The sequence below is a fragment of the Daktulosphaira vitifoliae genome, unplaced genomic scaffold (assembly GCF_025091365.1).
Source record: "Daktulosphaira vitifoliae isolate Bord-2020 unplaced genomic scaffold, ASM2509136v1 Scaffold_2, whole genome shotgun sequence".
Classification (NCBI taxonomy): Eukaryota; Metazoa; Arthropoda; class Insecta; order Hemiptera; family Phylloxeridae; genus Daktulosphaira; species Daktulosphaira vitifoliae.
This window is the reverse complement of record NW_026099573.1, coordinates 20,281,402-20,296,161: the sequence shown is the minus strand read 5'-3', so window position 1 is coordinate 20,296,161 and position 14,760 is coordinate 20,281,402. Positions and strand designations below refer to the sequence as shown.

Here is a 14,760-nt window from a genome sequence, read left to right as displayed (position 1 = left end):
AATATAAAATTTATAAGTATTCTAGACACATTAAACCTTAAACAAATAAAGAAACTAGCAAGTTTGTTGATTAGTTTGTTGGCATAATTTAATATTAATTTAGCAAATCTTGTCATGTTTATCAACAAATGAATCACTGACAAGAGAAAGGCAATAAATTACAGAAACTAAATTTTACGAGAAAAGGAAAAAGTTTTTCTAAACCGCGTAGACTTTGGACAAGCGTATTTTTGTTTTCAAGTTGTAAAAAAATTAATTTTTAGACTTCATACCTAAATCATGTTATTACACTAAATATAATACTGCTAGAATAAAATAAAACAGGAAAATGTGTATTTTAAATATCTAAATACAAAACTCACGAATTATAAATTGTTCTCCAAGTATAATTATCTGGATCAAATTACTATCAATATAGTCTAATAAAGTTTTTTTACTGTTAATTCCGACTTCTAATATTCTGTAAGGATGACTCAGACGCTTCATAATTTTTGTAATTGCTATACTATTATTGTTCTGCCTTCTACTTGAGATAAAATAGGACTCATTTTTCGAGTGTAATATACCAAAGCATCTCTCTCAGTGATATCTATACAGTACAAATATACTTCAATAAATGTTGGTTCTGCAGTTTATCTGTATTTTAAAGTAAAATTACATTTTAAGAGTTATGTATGTTGTAATCATTATTTCACCAGTAGTTTATGGAATATTTACAAAAAATACTAAAGATTAACTAAAAAAGGCAAGGTATGTTTTATAGCTTATGGAAAATATTAATTTAATTACTCATTGATAATTTTTGACTCACTCAAATCAACACTGTCAATCTTTTCATCCCTTATCATTGTAAACTGGTCACCGCCATTTGCCATATACTTGGTTATGATCACTTTGTATTGACGGTCTGGTTGAATGGATTCATATAAAGGAATTCGGCATTCAGCACATCGAATAAAAGCAGACAGTATTCGTGACCCCTGGGGTTTATTCCGATCATAAGTCACTCTAAGACCTGAGAATACAACAACATAACAGAATATTTTTCATGCATCACCTATAGATGATAACTTCAAAATTGTTTTGAAATAAATAAAACAATGACTTTATTTTTACCATAAAATTAAACTTCTTATTTATTAATCGTTAATTTCATAAAAAAATTTTCTAATATAATTAAGTAAAATAAATGAACTGGTCTAATCATATTACCTCCATTTTAGTTGCTATTCGAAAAACTACATAAATATATATATTCTTATTTAGAATTACTTAAAACAAATTTTAAACACTATTAGTTCTTTACCGTGATAACAAAAACAATCACTTTCATATTTTTATTGATATTACTCATAAACAACCCAATTAAAACCACTTTGAATATAAGAAAAATTGAACTAAAATAAACATTTTTGTTGGAATAACATACCCGATACTTGCATGTAGGCCCCATAAATATTTTTTTCCGGAATAGCACATTTAGGTTTATCTAATAGCGAAGCACTGTGTTCCAGAGCTTTAACTAATGTTGAGCCGGTCACAGTTACTTTATTCAAATAAGTGTTGTATGGCAATGCGGAAGATATATTACTTTGAAATACTCCACCTAAATTATTAAATAGACATATTTTAAATCATAATTATAAATGTATAAGGATTTGTATAAAACCATAATAAAAATTACATCTATTAATAGACAAAATGAAAACCTTTAATAATTTTAAAATTAATTACGAAATTAAAATAGGATTACAAATAAAAAACGAAACACTCTTCTTTTAGACAAATTAACTTCTTTCATCTATTTTGAAATGTTAAATAACTTTTAAAATTTGGAATATAAGAAACAAGGAAAATCGCTTTTTTATTTTTAATTGTTGTCACCATTATATACAATTAGATAATCAAATAGATTTTCATAAACTCCGAAAGACGAAATTGTGTTAAAAATTTTTTATTCGTTTCTTAGATAAAATTGTTTCATTAACTTTTATCTTCGATATAAAGCTGAGAATGTTTTATCTTTTTTTTTTTTTTTTTTTGTCTATCCATGAAAATTCTCAAAACTCACTGGACGACTTTGTTGGTTTATGCATAAAAAAACACGATTATAATTTATTATAATGGAAATTACGATACTGTAAAAATGGAATTTTCAACTAACAAAATTCCGTATTTTAAAAATGCTATAAATCCTTAAAAAATACATTGATCCCAATGAAATTTTATTACAAAACAATTCCTAAAGTTAATTTTTAGTACAAGTTCCTATTTTCTAATAGATAAATTCTAAAAACTATTTAAGGCTCTATTATTAATTTTAATTAGAAGTTTCGAGTTGTATTGATAGTATAATAATTTATTTTTATGTCTCTGATGTGACTAAGATAATAAAAATAACAATCGAAAATGACGGTATGTAAAACATCAAAGTTGAAATCCGTTTTAATTAAATAATTGTCCACTATGTAAATTATTAACCTGTATTGATGGATGCTCTAATAGCACTCGATAAGATTATGCTTACGCTAGCATCGGTCCAGCCAAAATTGTTGAGTTTGTCGTTTATCAGTTGATCTACATTCTAAGCACAAAAAATCAAATATTTACTTAATACTATTAAAAATATTTTTGTCTTTTTCCATCTGACAAGAGCTACAAGTAAAATGACGAAACTCTCTGGTTTTTCAATCATTTTCAATTTTTATTAATCTTTGAAACAACTTCTTTTGACTATTAAATATAAAATAATATAGCACAATTATTATGTTATGATTTTATATTTAACACTGCATCATATTTTAACTTATCCCTAATTTAATATAAATTTTAGTTTACCCATCGAATAAAAGCGTCGGCAATAGCATTGCCCAAATTACATTCCGCACATTTACATCCTTCTCCATCTAATAATACTCTGGTTGAGCCTACTTGAATATCAGAATGTTTTTGAACTATTAGTTTTTTGTAATAATCAACTTTTTTCATTATCCTGGCGTCTAATGTAAGAGTTAAAATAATTTACTTATTAATAGATCAACATTCCACAATGCAAATAATGTAAAAATGTACATAGAAAAAGTATGCTTATTTTACTTCTAAGATTTATATTATTATTTTTTATCTCTTAAATATATCTAGCACATAAATATGATTATATTAATTTACTAGCTGAACATTCCATACATATTGTATAGGGAATTCAGTAAGTAAGAACAAAAGTGTCAACTAGTCTCATAGTTTGACACAATTGATCAACAGATCAATAAAAGTAATAAAACATTATTGCTTTTTAAACACTGTATATTAAAGTAACCTCTTACCTTGAGGTATGCTATCATCCAATAGAATAGGTTCACCAGTAGCATTAACTAATTTTCCATTTTTAAATGACAATACCATTTTACCCAAGTACTTAGTGAAAGCGTATGCTTGGACCACCGGTATGATCCGATCTCCTCTGTGCTCTATAACTGGATAAGGTCCCATGGAAGTTTCTGAATCTTGAGCAAGTCCTATATTCATTAAAAATAATTATTTCGATGATTGTTCTTATATATTATGCGATCACATTTTTAACCTTAGTGTATAGTACAAGAGATTTATACATGATTTACTACACTACCCGTGACATTACGCGCAGATCACTCACTTTCCCCTTCAAAACCGACAAACGCAACAGCTGTTACGACGTTACAGGTGATCTACCGGAATTCGACGGTGTCCCAATACACTGTTGGGAGTCTAACAATAGGGGTTGATAACCTTTATTCCTTTTTTAAAACGCCCATTTAAAGACCACACTATTATGAAATTCTGTTGTTATCCTTTAGCAATCGTCTTAGTCATTACGCATATCAAGACTGCACAATGTTTACTATTTCGATATTCAAGAAAATTAACATGTTCATTGAAGATAAGATAAACTGTTTTAGTTTTCTAATTGAATTGTTGTTGTTGTAAAAAATCTCTAAATAATACAGTTAATATTAAATTGTTCCTTTAATATTATAGGAAGAAATTTTGACACAACGCGTGCCATTCGAACAAATTATATCAACTAATAATATATAAAAATTATTTTATAAAATATATTTAAAAAAGTTTCATTTACCACTGAAAAGATAAGAGTGCGAATGACCACCAACTATCGCATCCACGCCTTCCACTTCTCTAGCCACTCTCTTATCCATTTCTAAACCTGAATGACCAATTGCTATTACAAAGTCTATGCCTTGTTCTTTGAGTTCGGTCACGACTGGTTTAAGACTTTCAATCTCGTCTAATATTTTCACTTTTCCTACTTTGTTCAAAAACTAGTAAAATAATTCAATAATTAAAAGATAATTTTAATATTAGAAATAATACTGAACTTATTCTGTTCAAACGTACCGTTGTATCAGGTGTCAAATAACCTACTATCCCAATAGTATGACCAGCTATGTTTAACACGGCATATGACTTTACTTTAGCCAAGGAAGGTACATCAGTTAGATTCAAATTAGTTACTACCACAGGTATGGTACTTATATTGACGGAATTGAGAAAGGGTACCAGTCCTTCGGGTCCATCTTCGAATTCATGATTCCCTAAACACTATGAAAAAAATAATAATATCAACCAATTCTCACTCAATAAAATTCTAAGCGACTTTTTTTCAAAAAAAAAAACAATGAATGCTGCAAACCTATTACAGTTCAAATAATCAAGTATTTTTTTTCAGTATGTTTTTGCATTTTAATTATCTTAATCAGAGTGTCTCGGCTTTAATTAATAACCCTTATAACTTTTGATCTGATATGTTTCAATTCATTTCTTTTTTTTAATTATGACTTTTTTAAAGTATGTTCAAAGAATATTTTTTAGAAATGTAGCTAAGGTAGGTGGATTCTGTACTTTTGTGCGTATACTCGTTCCGTTCCCTTTCTATGTATTAAAATGCTAGTCATTTGATAAGTACTTTTTTTAAATTTGAAAAAGAAAAATTTATTTTTATATTAGTGTTAAATTTTAAATATATGTTTTATAAGTAATATAAAAAGGCAATAACTAGTTTTGAAAACATAAAGTGAGTAAACTTTTGCTTATGAATCATAAACACTTCTCACAATATAAATGGAAAAAAGGGCTGTATCTCAAAAAAAGTAGTCTTTAGATAATCGATTTCAAAATTTCATAAAAATTACACTGCGTGTTACTTTGTTTTTAGTGTTCATTTTAAATTTAAGTTTATTTTAATGCAAATTTACTGTATTTTTAGATAGAAGATTGAATTGAATTATATAAAAATATTAAATATCATGAATTTTGATGTATTGCTCTCTTGCACTCGTAGTGCGACGTGACTAATCAACTATAGAAATAAGTTGAAATTTATTGAATTGTTTGCATTAGAATAATTTCCGTCGAGTTTCCTCGATGTCTGTTGACATTGAAAAACTGTTGTAGTTAAAAATAAGTTGATTACGGAACATAAGTCCATAAAAATATTTTGTAGCTGTCATATTGTTGTTTAAATGAAAACAAAACACTCGTAGGTAGTCAATATAGTTTTTATGTTTTACCAGAACATACAATCAGATTATCTAGTAGTGAACTCACAGATTTATTTCTGAATGACTCAAAGATATATATTTATGACATTAGTGGTTTATTTTTATTTCATGTCGTAAAATAAATGATAATTTTTTTTTTTAACACATACTTGTGTGTTCTAGAAGTTTGAATTGATTTTTATTAAGCGATTCATTTTTTAAATATCCATTCAATTGAATCTGTCTCGGTTTATTTTCACTCATTTATACTGAATAATAACTGAGGCTGTGATAGTAATTAAAAAATAGAATTTCAATGACAAATAAGAAAAATCTATAATAAACTAGTCAGCTAATTCAGACAAATCTGTTGTTAACTGTTGTGCAAAGGACCGTTTAGTGTCATTACACAAATATAAATAAAATATGTATTAAAATAACACAGTACCTTAAGAATTGCAAAACGGATTTGATTTAATTTCAAAAGTCATTTCTTTAGAAATATACTGATTGGTACACTGTGTTCAAAAAATTATATCACATCTATATTAACATGTTATTAAATGTCTATGAAAAATATACTGAACTAGGTTAAGTTAAATACTTGAGAATTCCATGTAATAAAGTTTGTTATTCATAATCTCAGTCTTCAACAATTAATTAAAAATGTTGAGTTTAGTACTATAAGGCTCGTATTTATAGTTAATTCTTATTAACAAGTTTTACTTGAGCTATTCTTATGCATGTTATTTCAAAAAGCTTAAGTTCAACTTGCCAACTTTTACTAACATATCTAAGCAATTCATTAAATGCCTTTACTTTGAGAAATATTGTATCGTTGAGTACAGATAATCTAATTAATACAGACATTTACTAAGCTCAATGATTATATTGTACTCACCATCGCGTCTATGCCGAGGTCTCCTAGGAAGTCCGCAGCGGGTTCCCACCTCATTATGTCATAGAAATCGGACCCTTGGAACGTGTCGCCAGCGTAAAGGAACAAAACTCCGGACTGTGGGCCTTCTGCTGCGACACGGGCGCGTTCTCTGTCCAGCACCCACTGCATCCTTCCGATGCCACCGTAGCCCTTACACAACTCGTCGTTTACCCGAAAACATTTGTCTGGGGCTTGACCCGTCTCTTCGTACCGTGAGTGAATGTCGTTGGCATGTAATACGGTCAGTCGAAACAAAGTGGGTCGTCGATTGTCGACATTCGCTAGCGATGCTGCTAAAATCGCGACCAGCGACCACACAACGTTTCCGATCATCGTCACGCTACTACCGTAACAGCAACGTGGGTCGTAACTGCGGGTGCTGGTTACCTTGAACATGTATTTGTGTGATAACGTATATCACACAAATAACTGAGATTACTGCAACCTATTATATGTTGTTAAAATTAAGATAAAATACTTTGGCTTCTATTGTGATAGGAACAGATTTGTCAAAGATACTGAAGAGTGTGCACAGCAATACGACACTAGTTAAGTATCAAATAAGATACATAAAGTAGTATTAATTTACAGTAAAATACTCAAAAACAAACGCAAAAATTACAAGCTATAAATAATTGTTATTTGCTGAATTGTTTTTTGTTTATTTACTGAATACTATTTGTAAGACAGAATAATTCGCGACATATCACATAAATAGCTTATTTCTGTTTTTACAGTTAATATGCTAAAATGACTTCCACGATTCTTATACATAATATATATTGCACTTTTTTAGTCTTTAAACAACAATTATATTTTATTTTAATAATGTTAATACATTTATCTAAATATTTTCAAACAGAAAATTTGAAAATTACTAAATAGAGCAGTAATTTATTATATTTTTGTCCAAGATGTTTTTTTTATTATATCTAACATTTTGCTGGTTATATTGATTGTAATTGTACTGCCGTGACAAAATTAATTTGTATTATGTGCACTATGCTTTTTTTTTTTATCTAATTACTTAAAGAAGACAGTCACGAATTTATAACAATACCAAAAATTGCATTTTACTTACACAGTCAAAAAAGTTTGATCGACATGTTGCATGTATTTTTTTTTTTTTTTATAAATACTGTAATATACTAATTACACTTCATCGACTCTATGATCTTTGCTAATTATAAATGTCATCGACGACCAAATCACGTACAAATATTTAAATACTACTATTATACGTGCGATTGAATAGGCACGCTCGATTCAGAACGTATAACTTCCATTCATATGTATTATAAAAATTATTAATATGTATGAAACAAAATAACGAAAATTTAAATGCCTTAAGTAAATTAAAATAAACCCCTCTGGACGTCATTTAACATGCAAACTAATAGTAATTATTGATTTTTTTAAAACATTAACAACTCATTTTTAGAAGCCTAGTTTAGCTTGAGCTTAGGCATGTGACATGCGCCTATTTAACCATTTTTCTTGATCATAAATTAATGTTGGTCTTTTTATGTGCATTTTAATTTGTAGAACCAGCAGATTATTTTCCTTTTCATAGCGTATTACGATCAGAAATTGTCAAAGAATAAAATTGAGAACATTTTTCCATGGCCATATTGGTAATGACATAATACCATTTAATTACCGAAATGATTTTAGTTTGTAATAATTATTATACAGTACTGGTTTTGCTAATATTTGTTTAAGTTTTATGTAATATAGTAAGCCTTTATTTTTAACAAGATTGCAACGGAAAACTACTAAATTTTACTATAGTAAAAATTTTTAATTTTCGCTAATTTACATTACTCCAAGAACCTTTGATATAACGTTTTTAAAACGACATTCTTTAATCATTACTTGGATAATTGAGTTACAATGTTACAATTTAAAGCTAAAACTATAATCTAATTATTTAAATAAGAAATTTACGGTTTAATTGTATAAAAATTACAAGTTCGTGATAGTTAACAATTATAATTTAAACTTTTTCAAGTTTATGTAAAGAAACCTTTTACCAAACATTTTTTAAATTGTGAGAAAGTGTTCCTTTTTATAGTTTCCGAACAACAATATCAGGTACTCTTTTTAAATGCTCATTATGCATATTTCACAATTGCTTCTTAGTAATAGAAATGTCTACTGGAGTAAATGGAAAACTTATTTCAAATTTATTTTATAGATTATACAAAATGCATACGTTGTACAATATTTATGTTATATTATAATATAAAATCACATATAATATGCATAGAATATATTTATCACATAATATTCATGAAAATAATTTTCTGGATGAACGATCATCCTGTTGATACATATTGTGTCCATAAACGTCAAACTTGTTAAGTGTACAACAAAATTAAATTTTACAAGATTTCAATATTATATCAATTAAATTAGAGCTTTAATGATATTCATTTACTAAAACAATCAATATAATAAAACATGATTTTTGAGTATCATTCCTAATTTTGTATCTTAAAGTATTAAAACGAAAAAATTGGTCTATTAACACATTATAGGACGACTAAACTTTTTTATTGCCAATTGGTATTTTTATAAACTCACAACAATGTTCCTTACTACCATACTTCACGCATATCTGTTTAAAAGGTCGTAATTGGCAACAACTGCTGTGTATTTACTAATAGCAACGTCATAAAAAAACAATAGGCTATTTAATTTGTAATCCCTCGTGTATTATACACGCATATTAACTAAAAATATTTGAAGTTTTTAACTTTTATATCTAATAAACGAATAAAAATTCAAATTCCATTTACTATTAAAATAAAACCTCAATTATTCTACTAAGCTCAAAATATGTGTTACCATTTGAAAAAATTAAGTCGATACTCTCATAAGGCATAAAGTATAAACTTTAACACTATTACATAACTAATATTTCGATAACAATATATAACTAAAAAAAAAACTCTTTTTATTCTATTAGTAATTAAGTGGTTTATTATAATAAAAAACCATACTGTATATAAAGATAATAGAAGAAACAATAAAAATAGTAAAATATATTTTATTTTTACTCAAGTCGTAAGATTTCTATATGAAAACACTGTATTTACGTATATATTAATCTATATATCAATGTATATAAATTAATTAAATTAAAATTGAGTCATTGGTAGTTTTTATTATAAGTCAATTGAAATAATTATGGCATTGTACAATGATAAATGTGTATTGAACTATTTAAAGGTTAAGAGTTCAATGAACCTCAACACGAATAAATAAAAGACATCGATGTGATACCGTTTATCTCTATTTAGACGCGTCCAATACAAGCATATATCCGGGTGCAACCTCCAGGGGGGGTAATAAGGATCAAAATTGTAAGGTACTCGCTTCTATACTGACGTGTGCCAGCCGTTAAGAAGAAAGAAATGACGGCGGTCTGAGGGTCCAGGCAGGTGAAACAGACATAATGTGGTTTTGCCAGAGAAAATTATGTTATCTATTATATTTTTGGATTTACAGTTCATAAAACTTTAGATGATTAAGGGGTTTATCCGGAAATTTTGTTAAAAGTATTTTAATTATATATTCAATTAAGATTTTTATTGTTCAATAATAAAAAAAAAATTCAGTTTTATAGTCATTTTCAGTTTTTAACGATTTTCTAAGAATTAGATATTATTTTTTATAATTTAATTAATTAATAACATACAGGTTACTGTACTCATTTTTCTTTTTATTTATAATAGAGATGACTTGTTAGCCTGTACACTACCGGTTCGTGTCACTGCATAAGATATTACATAAAAATCTGTACAGTGGTATATTAATCTGTAGAATCATTTCCCATAGGCTTTCATACTAGTGCAGGCAGATCCATTTTGAATCTACTTAGCCATGATTTTCATGACCGATAAAAGACCATCGCTTAACAACCTAAACATACGCATAAAATGAATAACATTGTCACCTGTGTGTGAAGGATAAAAAAGACAATGGATAAGAGAGGTTATTGAAACCATTAGGTAATTGAAAACAGAGGAGAAATGAAAAACAGAATGTAACGGATGTCTATGCTAATAAATCACATCGTTTAAACGTGTTGATGAATTACACATATTATAATGACATACATACAAAAAAAATATTGTTTTAAGCATTCAAATTACCCCATTTACGTACATTTTAAAGGTACTTTAATGCAAATAAAATAAGATTAAATTTAACTATGCAATTTAGAAATGTAAACAAATCACACGTATTTCATTCATTAAGGTTTTATTAAAAAAAAATTATACTTCGAAAAAATAAAATTGAAAATTGAAAACAATACATGTTGATATATAACAATTAATGATGTATAATTAGAAAACATATTCCACCCGCGAGACATGTCCACGTTAAGTATTAAAATTCAAGTAACTCAATACAATTTGTCTTAAAATAGTTATTGATCTTTTAATTATTTTTATGACTTCTAAAAACTGGCTATTTTGAAATATTGAAAAAATTAAATATAAAAATATTTTTAAATTTTGAACTACCCTTGTATAAAGGGAAATGATCCGATTTAAAAAAAAGTATGTCGCATAAAATAAATGTATAAATAATATTTACATAAAAAAATTGTAACGATCCATACATTTTTCAAAAAGTTATAGTAGTATAAAGTTAAAAATATAAAATTGAGAATTTTAACACAAAAATAGCATACGGTAGCCATTTTCACCATGAAGACATAATAAAATCCAAAGTTTTTTATTCCCATAATAAAGTATATTACATTAGCTTTAATTCAAGATACATAAAAGTGTCTGTATTTCTGATATTTTCAAAAGTTAAGTTGAAAAAATTAATTTTTTGCAAAAAAGTTGTCATTTTGAATCCCTTCGTGGGCAGGTAAAGGGTCAGATTTATAAAAAAAAATATGTAAAATAAGAGGTAAATATCTCATGTATCTATAAAAAAAATGTCAAAAATTACCGAATTTTTAATTTGTAATTTTTTGTTAGAGATTTTCCCCCATTTACGGGGAACGAGGAAAATTTTTTCAATTTTTGAGGGTAATGTCTTCGATTAGATTCGATTTGTCGTAACGTTAAAAGAAATCGGTTTGGTGAAAGCTGAGAAAAATTAGTAACAGATACAAATAAAAAAATAATAACAAAAACACATAGTAAAATTATTACCTTCTCAGTTTTGCATCGAAACTAACATATATGACTTTAACGTAGTCCTAGAAATTATAAATTATTAACCTAAAAGTACAATAAAATATTAATTGTATCGAAGGTTATAGAGTTGTCAGTTAGATGTATTCCACCCGGTATACAGTCGAAGTTTTGCACGCATTTCAAATTATTAAACCCATCTGAGTGACCCTTTTAAAATATATATTTAATGCTTTATGACATTTTTTTGCTTAATAATTAAAGCTTTGGTCCACCTATACCTAACAGTAGAACATTTGTCGCAAACACCTCATATATCATTCATATTACAGATATTATAATAATAATCAATAATATATTAAAAGTTTCCGACAAACAAAAAAAAACTCAAAAATAACCAAAAATGTGTAGGAGTTAAGCTACGGCACGTAAGGGTTGCATAAACCTTGAATATTTAATCTTGCAAATAGCTTTCCTTTCGAGGAAATTCATTTTCATAAAAATATAAAAAAGAAATTAATGTACTAATTGGACCGTTCATTTAAATTATTTATACAATTCGTTTTTTTTTTCATACTGCAAAATTCACAGGACTCTCGATACCTTGAACATATTAATTCCGTCAAAAGTATTTACTTAGAAAATACAAAGTAAGATATAAGTAGTTTGAAAATAAATGTATACTTGTTCTGTTAAAATTCAATTAAATTACTAAATAAATATATTAATTTCGTATAAAATTTATAATTTCTCACAGGTTGGATTGCGAAAACATATGGACGGTTTTTTTCATTCTTTGTTAATTTTTTTAATTGGAGACGTTGCCAAATCAAATTGTAATTGTCACTCTATAACTCTACAACAATAATTTTAATAGGACTTAAATAAATACTTGCGCCTCAATTAAAATTATCTATACAGTAACAAATAGCGTACTACTAATACAATGACCTCGCTCTAATCAACGCAGTATTCTGACTTTCATAATAACCCTTTGTTTAAGATCGAAGAAAATATGTCGTTCTCCGTATTTTGTTTACACAAAGTCTACATTATACTTGCCCCTGAAATTAATTAGTGAGAAGGCATCCAAAGATTTGTCTCATCTACACATCACCACATAACACTTCCCTGAAATGACTAGCTCTTTTCATCTGCAAGTAATACTTTCATATTACTTTACTTAACTTTAGCGAAAATGGTTTTAAAATATTCTTTGCTTTATTATAACATAACGGCTTAAAATTGTAACTATCAATTAAAATAATTTGCATCTCTTGACCATTGAGAACATTACATTGATAATTAAAAATGGTCATGAAAATATTTTATACTCTTCGAATGTTTAATTAAGTTACACATTGTCATAATTAATTATATAACATCTTATAGACTGTTGAAAATAATCGTTATTTCCAACGTGTATGAGATGGGGTTGTACCGTTTGCAAGTATTTTATTCGTTTACTGACTATCAACGCGAAAAGACTGTTATTGATAATTATAGGGTTTTTTAATTACTTGTAAAAAAATAGTAGTCTTGCCGACACAATATTAATAATAACGTTCTCGGTACTCTACGTAAATTAGGTTGCGCAAAATAGGATGCTTTATGGTTAACAAAAGGTGCAAAAGTGATTTATTTAATAGAGTACCGGCGAATAGGACACTACACGTGTTAAATTAATTACAGTGCATAACTCGTGCGGTTAACTGTAACGATGTTGAAGGCTGAAGAACCCAATCAATCGTATCGGCTCTCCAGCTAACATCATCATAAGACGCTGCCGGCAAAACCGATTATTATTATAATATCATAAACACATATTAGGGTTAACTTTATTACAACGAGCACCTATTTAGCGCTGTAAAAAAAAAGCCGGCCTGTTAAATCATCGACTAAACTATACCAACATGATAATAACGTACACGGTGTTAGTGGCGGCAAACAAAATGTATTATATTACCGAGTACTACATAACTACTAGATACCAATGTAACTGTTTATAGTAGTTACCGTATACACGAGCCGTTAAACGCTGTACCCTGAGGTGCTATACCGGCTCGACACCTGCCTACCGACACCTTTTTCCGAAAAAATAAATAATATCACACATTACCCTTAAACGCCCTTTCATCAGCAACTGTCTTTCAATAAACCTTATCTATTATGGGTTTTGACTTGACAGATGGTCAGGAGCACACGTCAAAAGTAATCATTGCCCTGTCAAATCGTTTTAAAACGTAGACAAATTTACATTGCGCTACACAATCCAGTGATGAATTTTAATCTCCTAAGACGCGTGTTAACAAAAGTCCAAATTTTACACATGAAAAAAAAACACAAAAATCGCGTTTTGATTTATTGAAAAATCCAAAACAATCTCTACATCTTAAAAATAATAAAAATGTTCGTTATAAATCAAACAAATAGTGAGTATATTCCAAAGAATATTATATCGAATATTTTTGATTATAGTTAACTATAAATAGTTTCACTTGTATGTGGGTCATTTATACGTCTCAGGCGATATTTTAAAATCATATTTTTTTAACACAAAAACTGTCAAAATAAGCTAATCGAGTCGAACGTAGCTTGTTAAAAATTACGGCGAATCTATGTGACTAATTATAATAACGATTATTTGTTATAGCGAATTATATTTATATATGGCCGACCTTTCGTTTGTACGGGATAAACCAAAACAATAGTTACAAATTTTGTAAATTATAATGAAACAGTATGTTTGGATACGATTTCAACTACATATCGAGTTCCGTCATCTGTCTTCTACATTTGTAGAAATCAAAGGTTTTATTAAAACTAAAATTGTGTACTAAAATCATAAACGATACTTTCAACGTCTCATTGGCCCCAACGGTAATACGTGATAATTTATCATACCGTATGATAATGATTACCGAGTATCAAATAACCTCCCCAGCAATTCGACTGCGTTTCCTTTAATCGCGTCGCCGTAGGTAAAACACGGCGTAAAATAATAGAAACACCTTCCTTTTTCCTAGCCGTTGTTTGTCGTATGAAACGTTGTAGATACCGCGGTGGGCAATGTAATGCTGACAAAAGAAGAATATTGTATTACAGTTGACAACAATAATAGTAA

The 14,760-nt window shown here is 28.0% G+C and overlaps 1 protein-coding gene across 3 annotated transcripts; it reads right to left on the bottom strand.

The window, feature by feature from the left end:
- Positions 1–311: 311 nt before the first annotated feature.
- LOC126899937 (protein 5NUC-like) lies at positions 312–7,185 on the bottom strand. Of its 3 annotated transcripts, XR_007702752.1 has the most exons (10): positions 6,436–6,919; positions 4,393–4,596; positions 4,115–4,316; positions 3,324–3,515; positions 2,839–2,999; positions 2,482–2,584; positions 1,430–1,606; positions 812–1,015; positions 659–736; positions 312–589 (listed from the first exon to the last, which is right to left on the bottom strand). XR_007702752.1 is itself a non-coding variant. In XM_050675224.1 (9 exons), exons 1-9 carry the CDS (start codon positions 6,868–6,870, stop codon positions 501–503), a joined length of 1,767 nt encoding a protein of 588 aa, XP_050531181.1. In that variant the 5' UTR covers positions 6,871–7,185; the 3' UTR covers positions 312–500. The 3 variants fall into 3 exon arrangements, 2 of the variants coding, with proteins under 2 accessions (XP_050531181.1, XP_050531182.1); XM_050675224.1 differs by lacking the exon at positions 659–736 and having other exon boundaries at positions 6,436–7,185; XM_050675225.1 differs by lacking the exon at positions 659–736 and having other exon boundaries at positions 515–636.
- Between the last annotated feature and the right edge of the window lie 7,575 nt (positions 7,186–14,760).

Excerpts from the sequence above, each read along its gene's own strand:
- LOC126899937 (XM_050675224.1), bottom strand. The coding sequence starts at position 6,870 with ATGTTCAAGGTAACCAGCACCCGCAGTTACGACCCACGTTGCTGTTAC. Across the intron at positions 3,516-4,114 it reads GCACTCTTATCTTTTCAGTG|GACTTGCTCAAGATTCAGAA; the intron begins GTAAATGAAACT and ends TAATGAATATAG. Across the intron at positions 1,607-2,481 it reads TAGAGCATCCATCAATACAG|GTGGAGTATTTCAAAGTAAT; the intron begins GTTAATAATTTA and ends TTAATAATTTAG.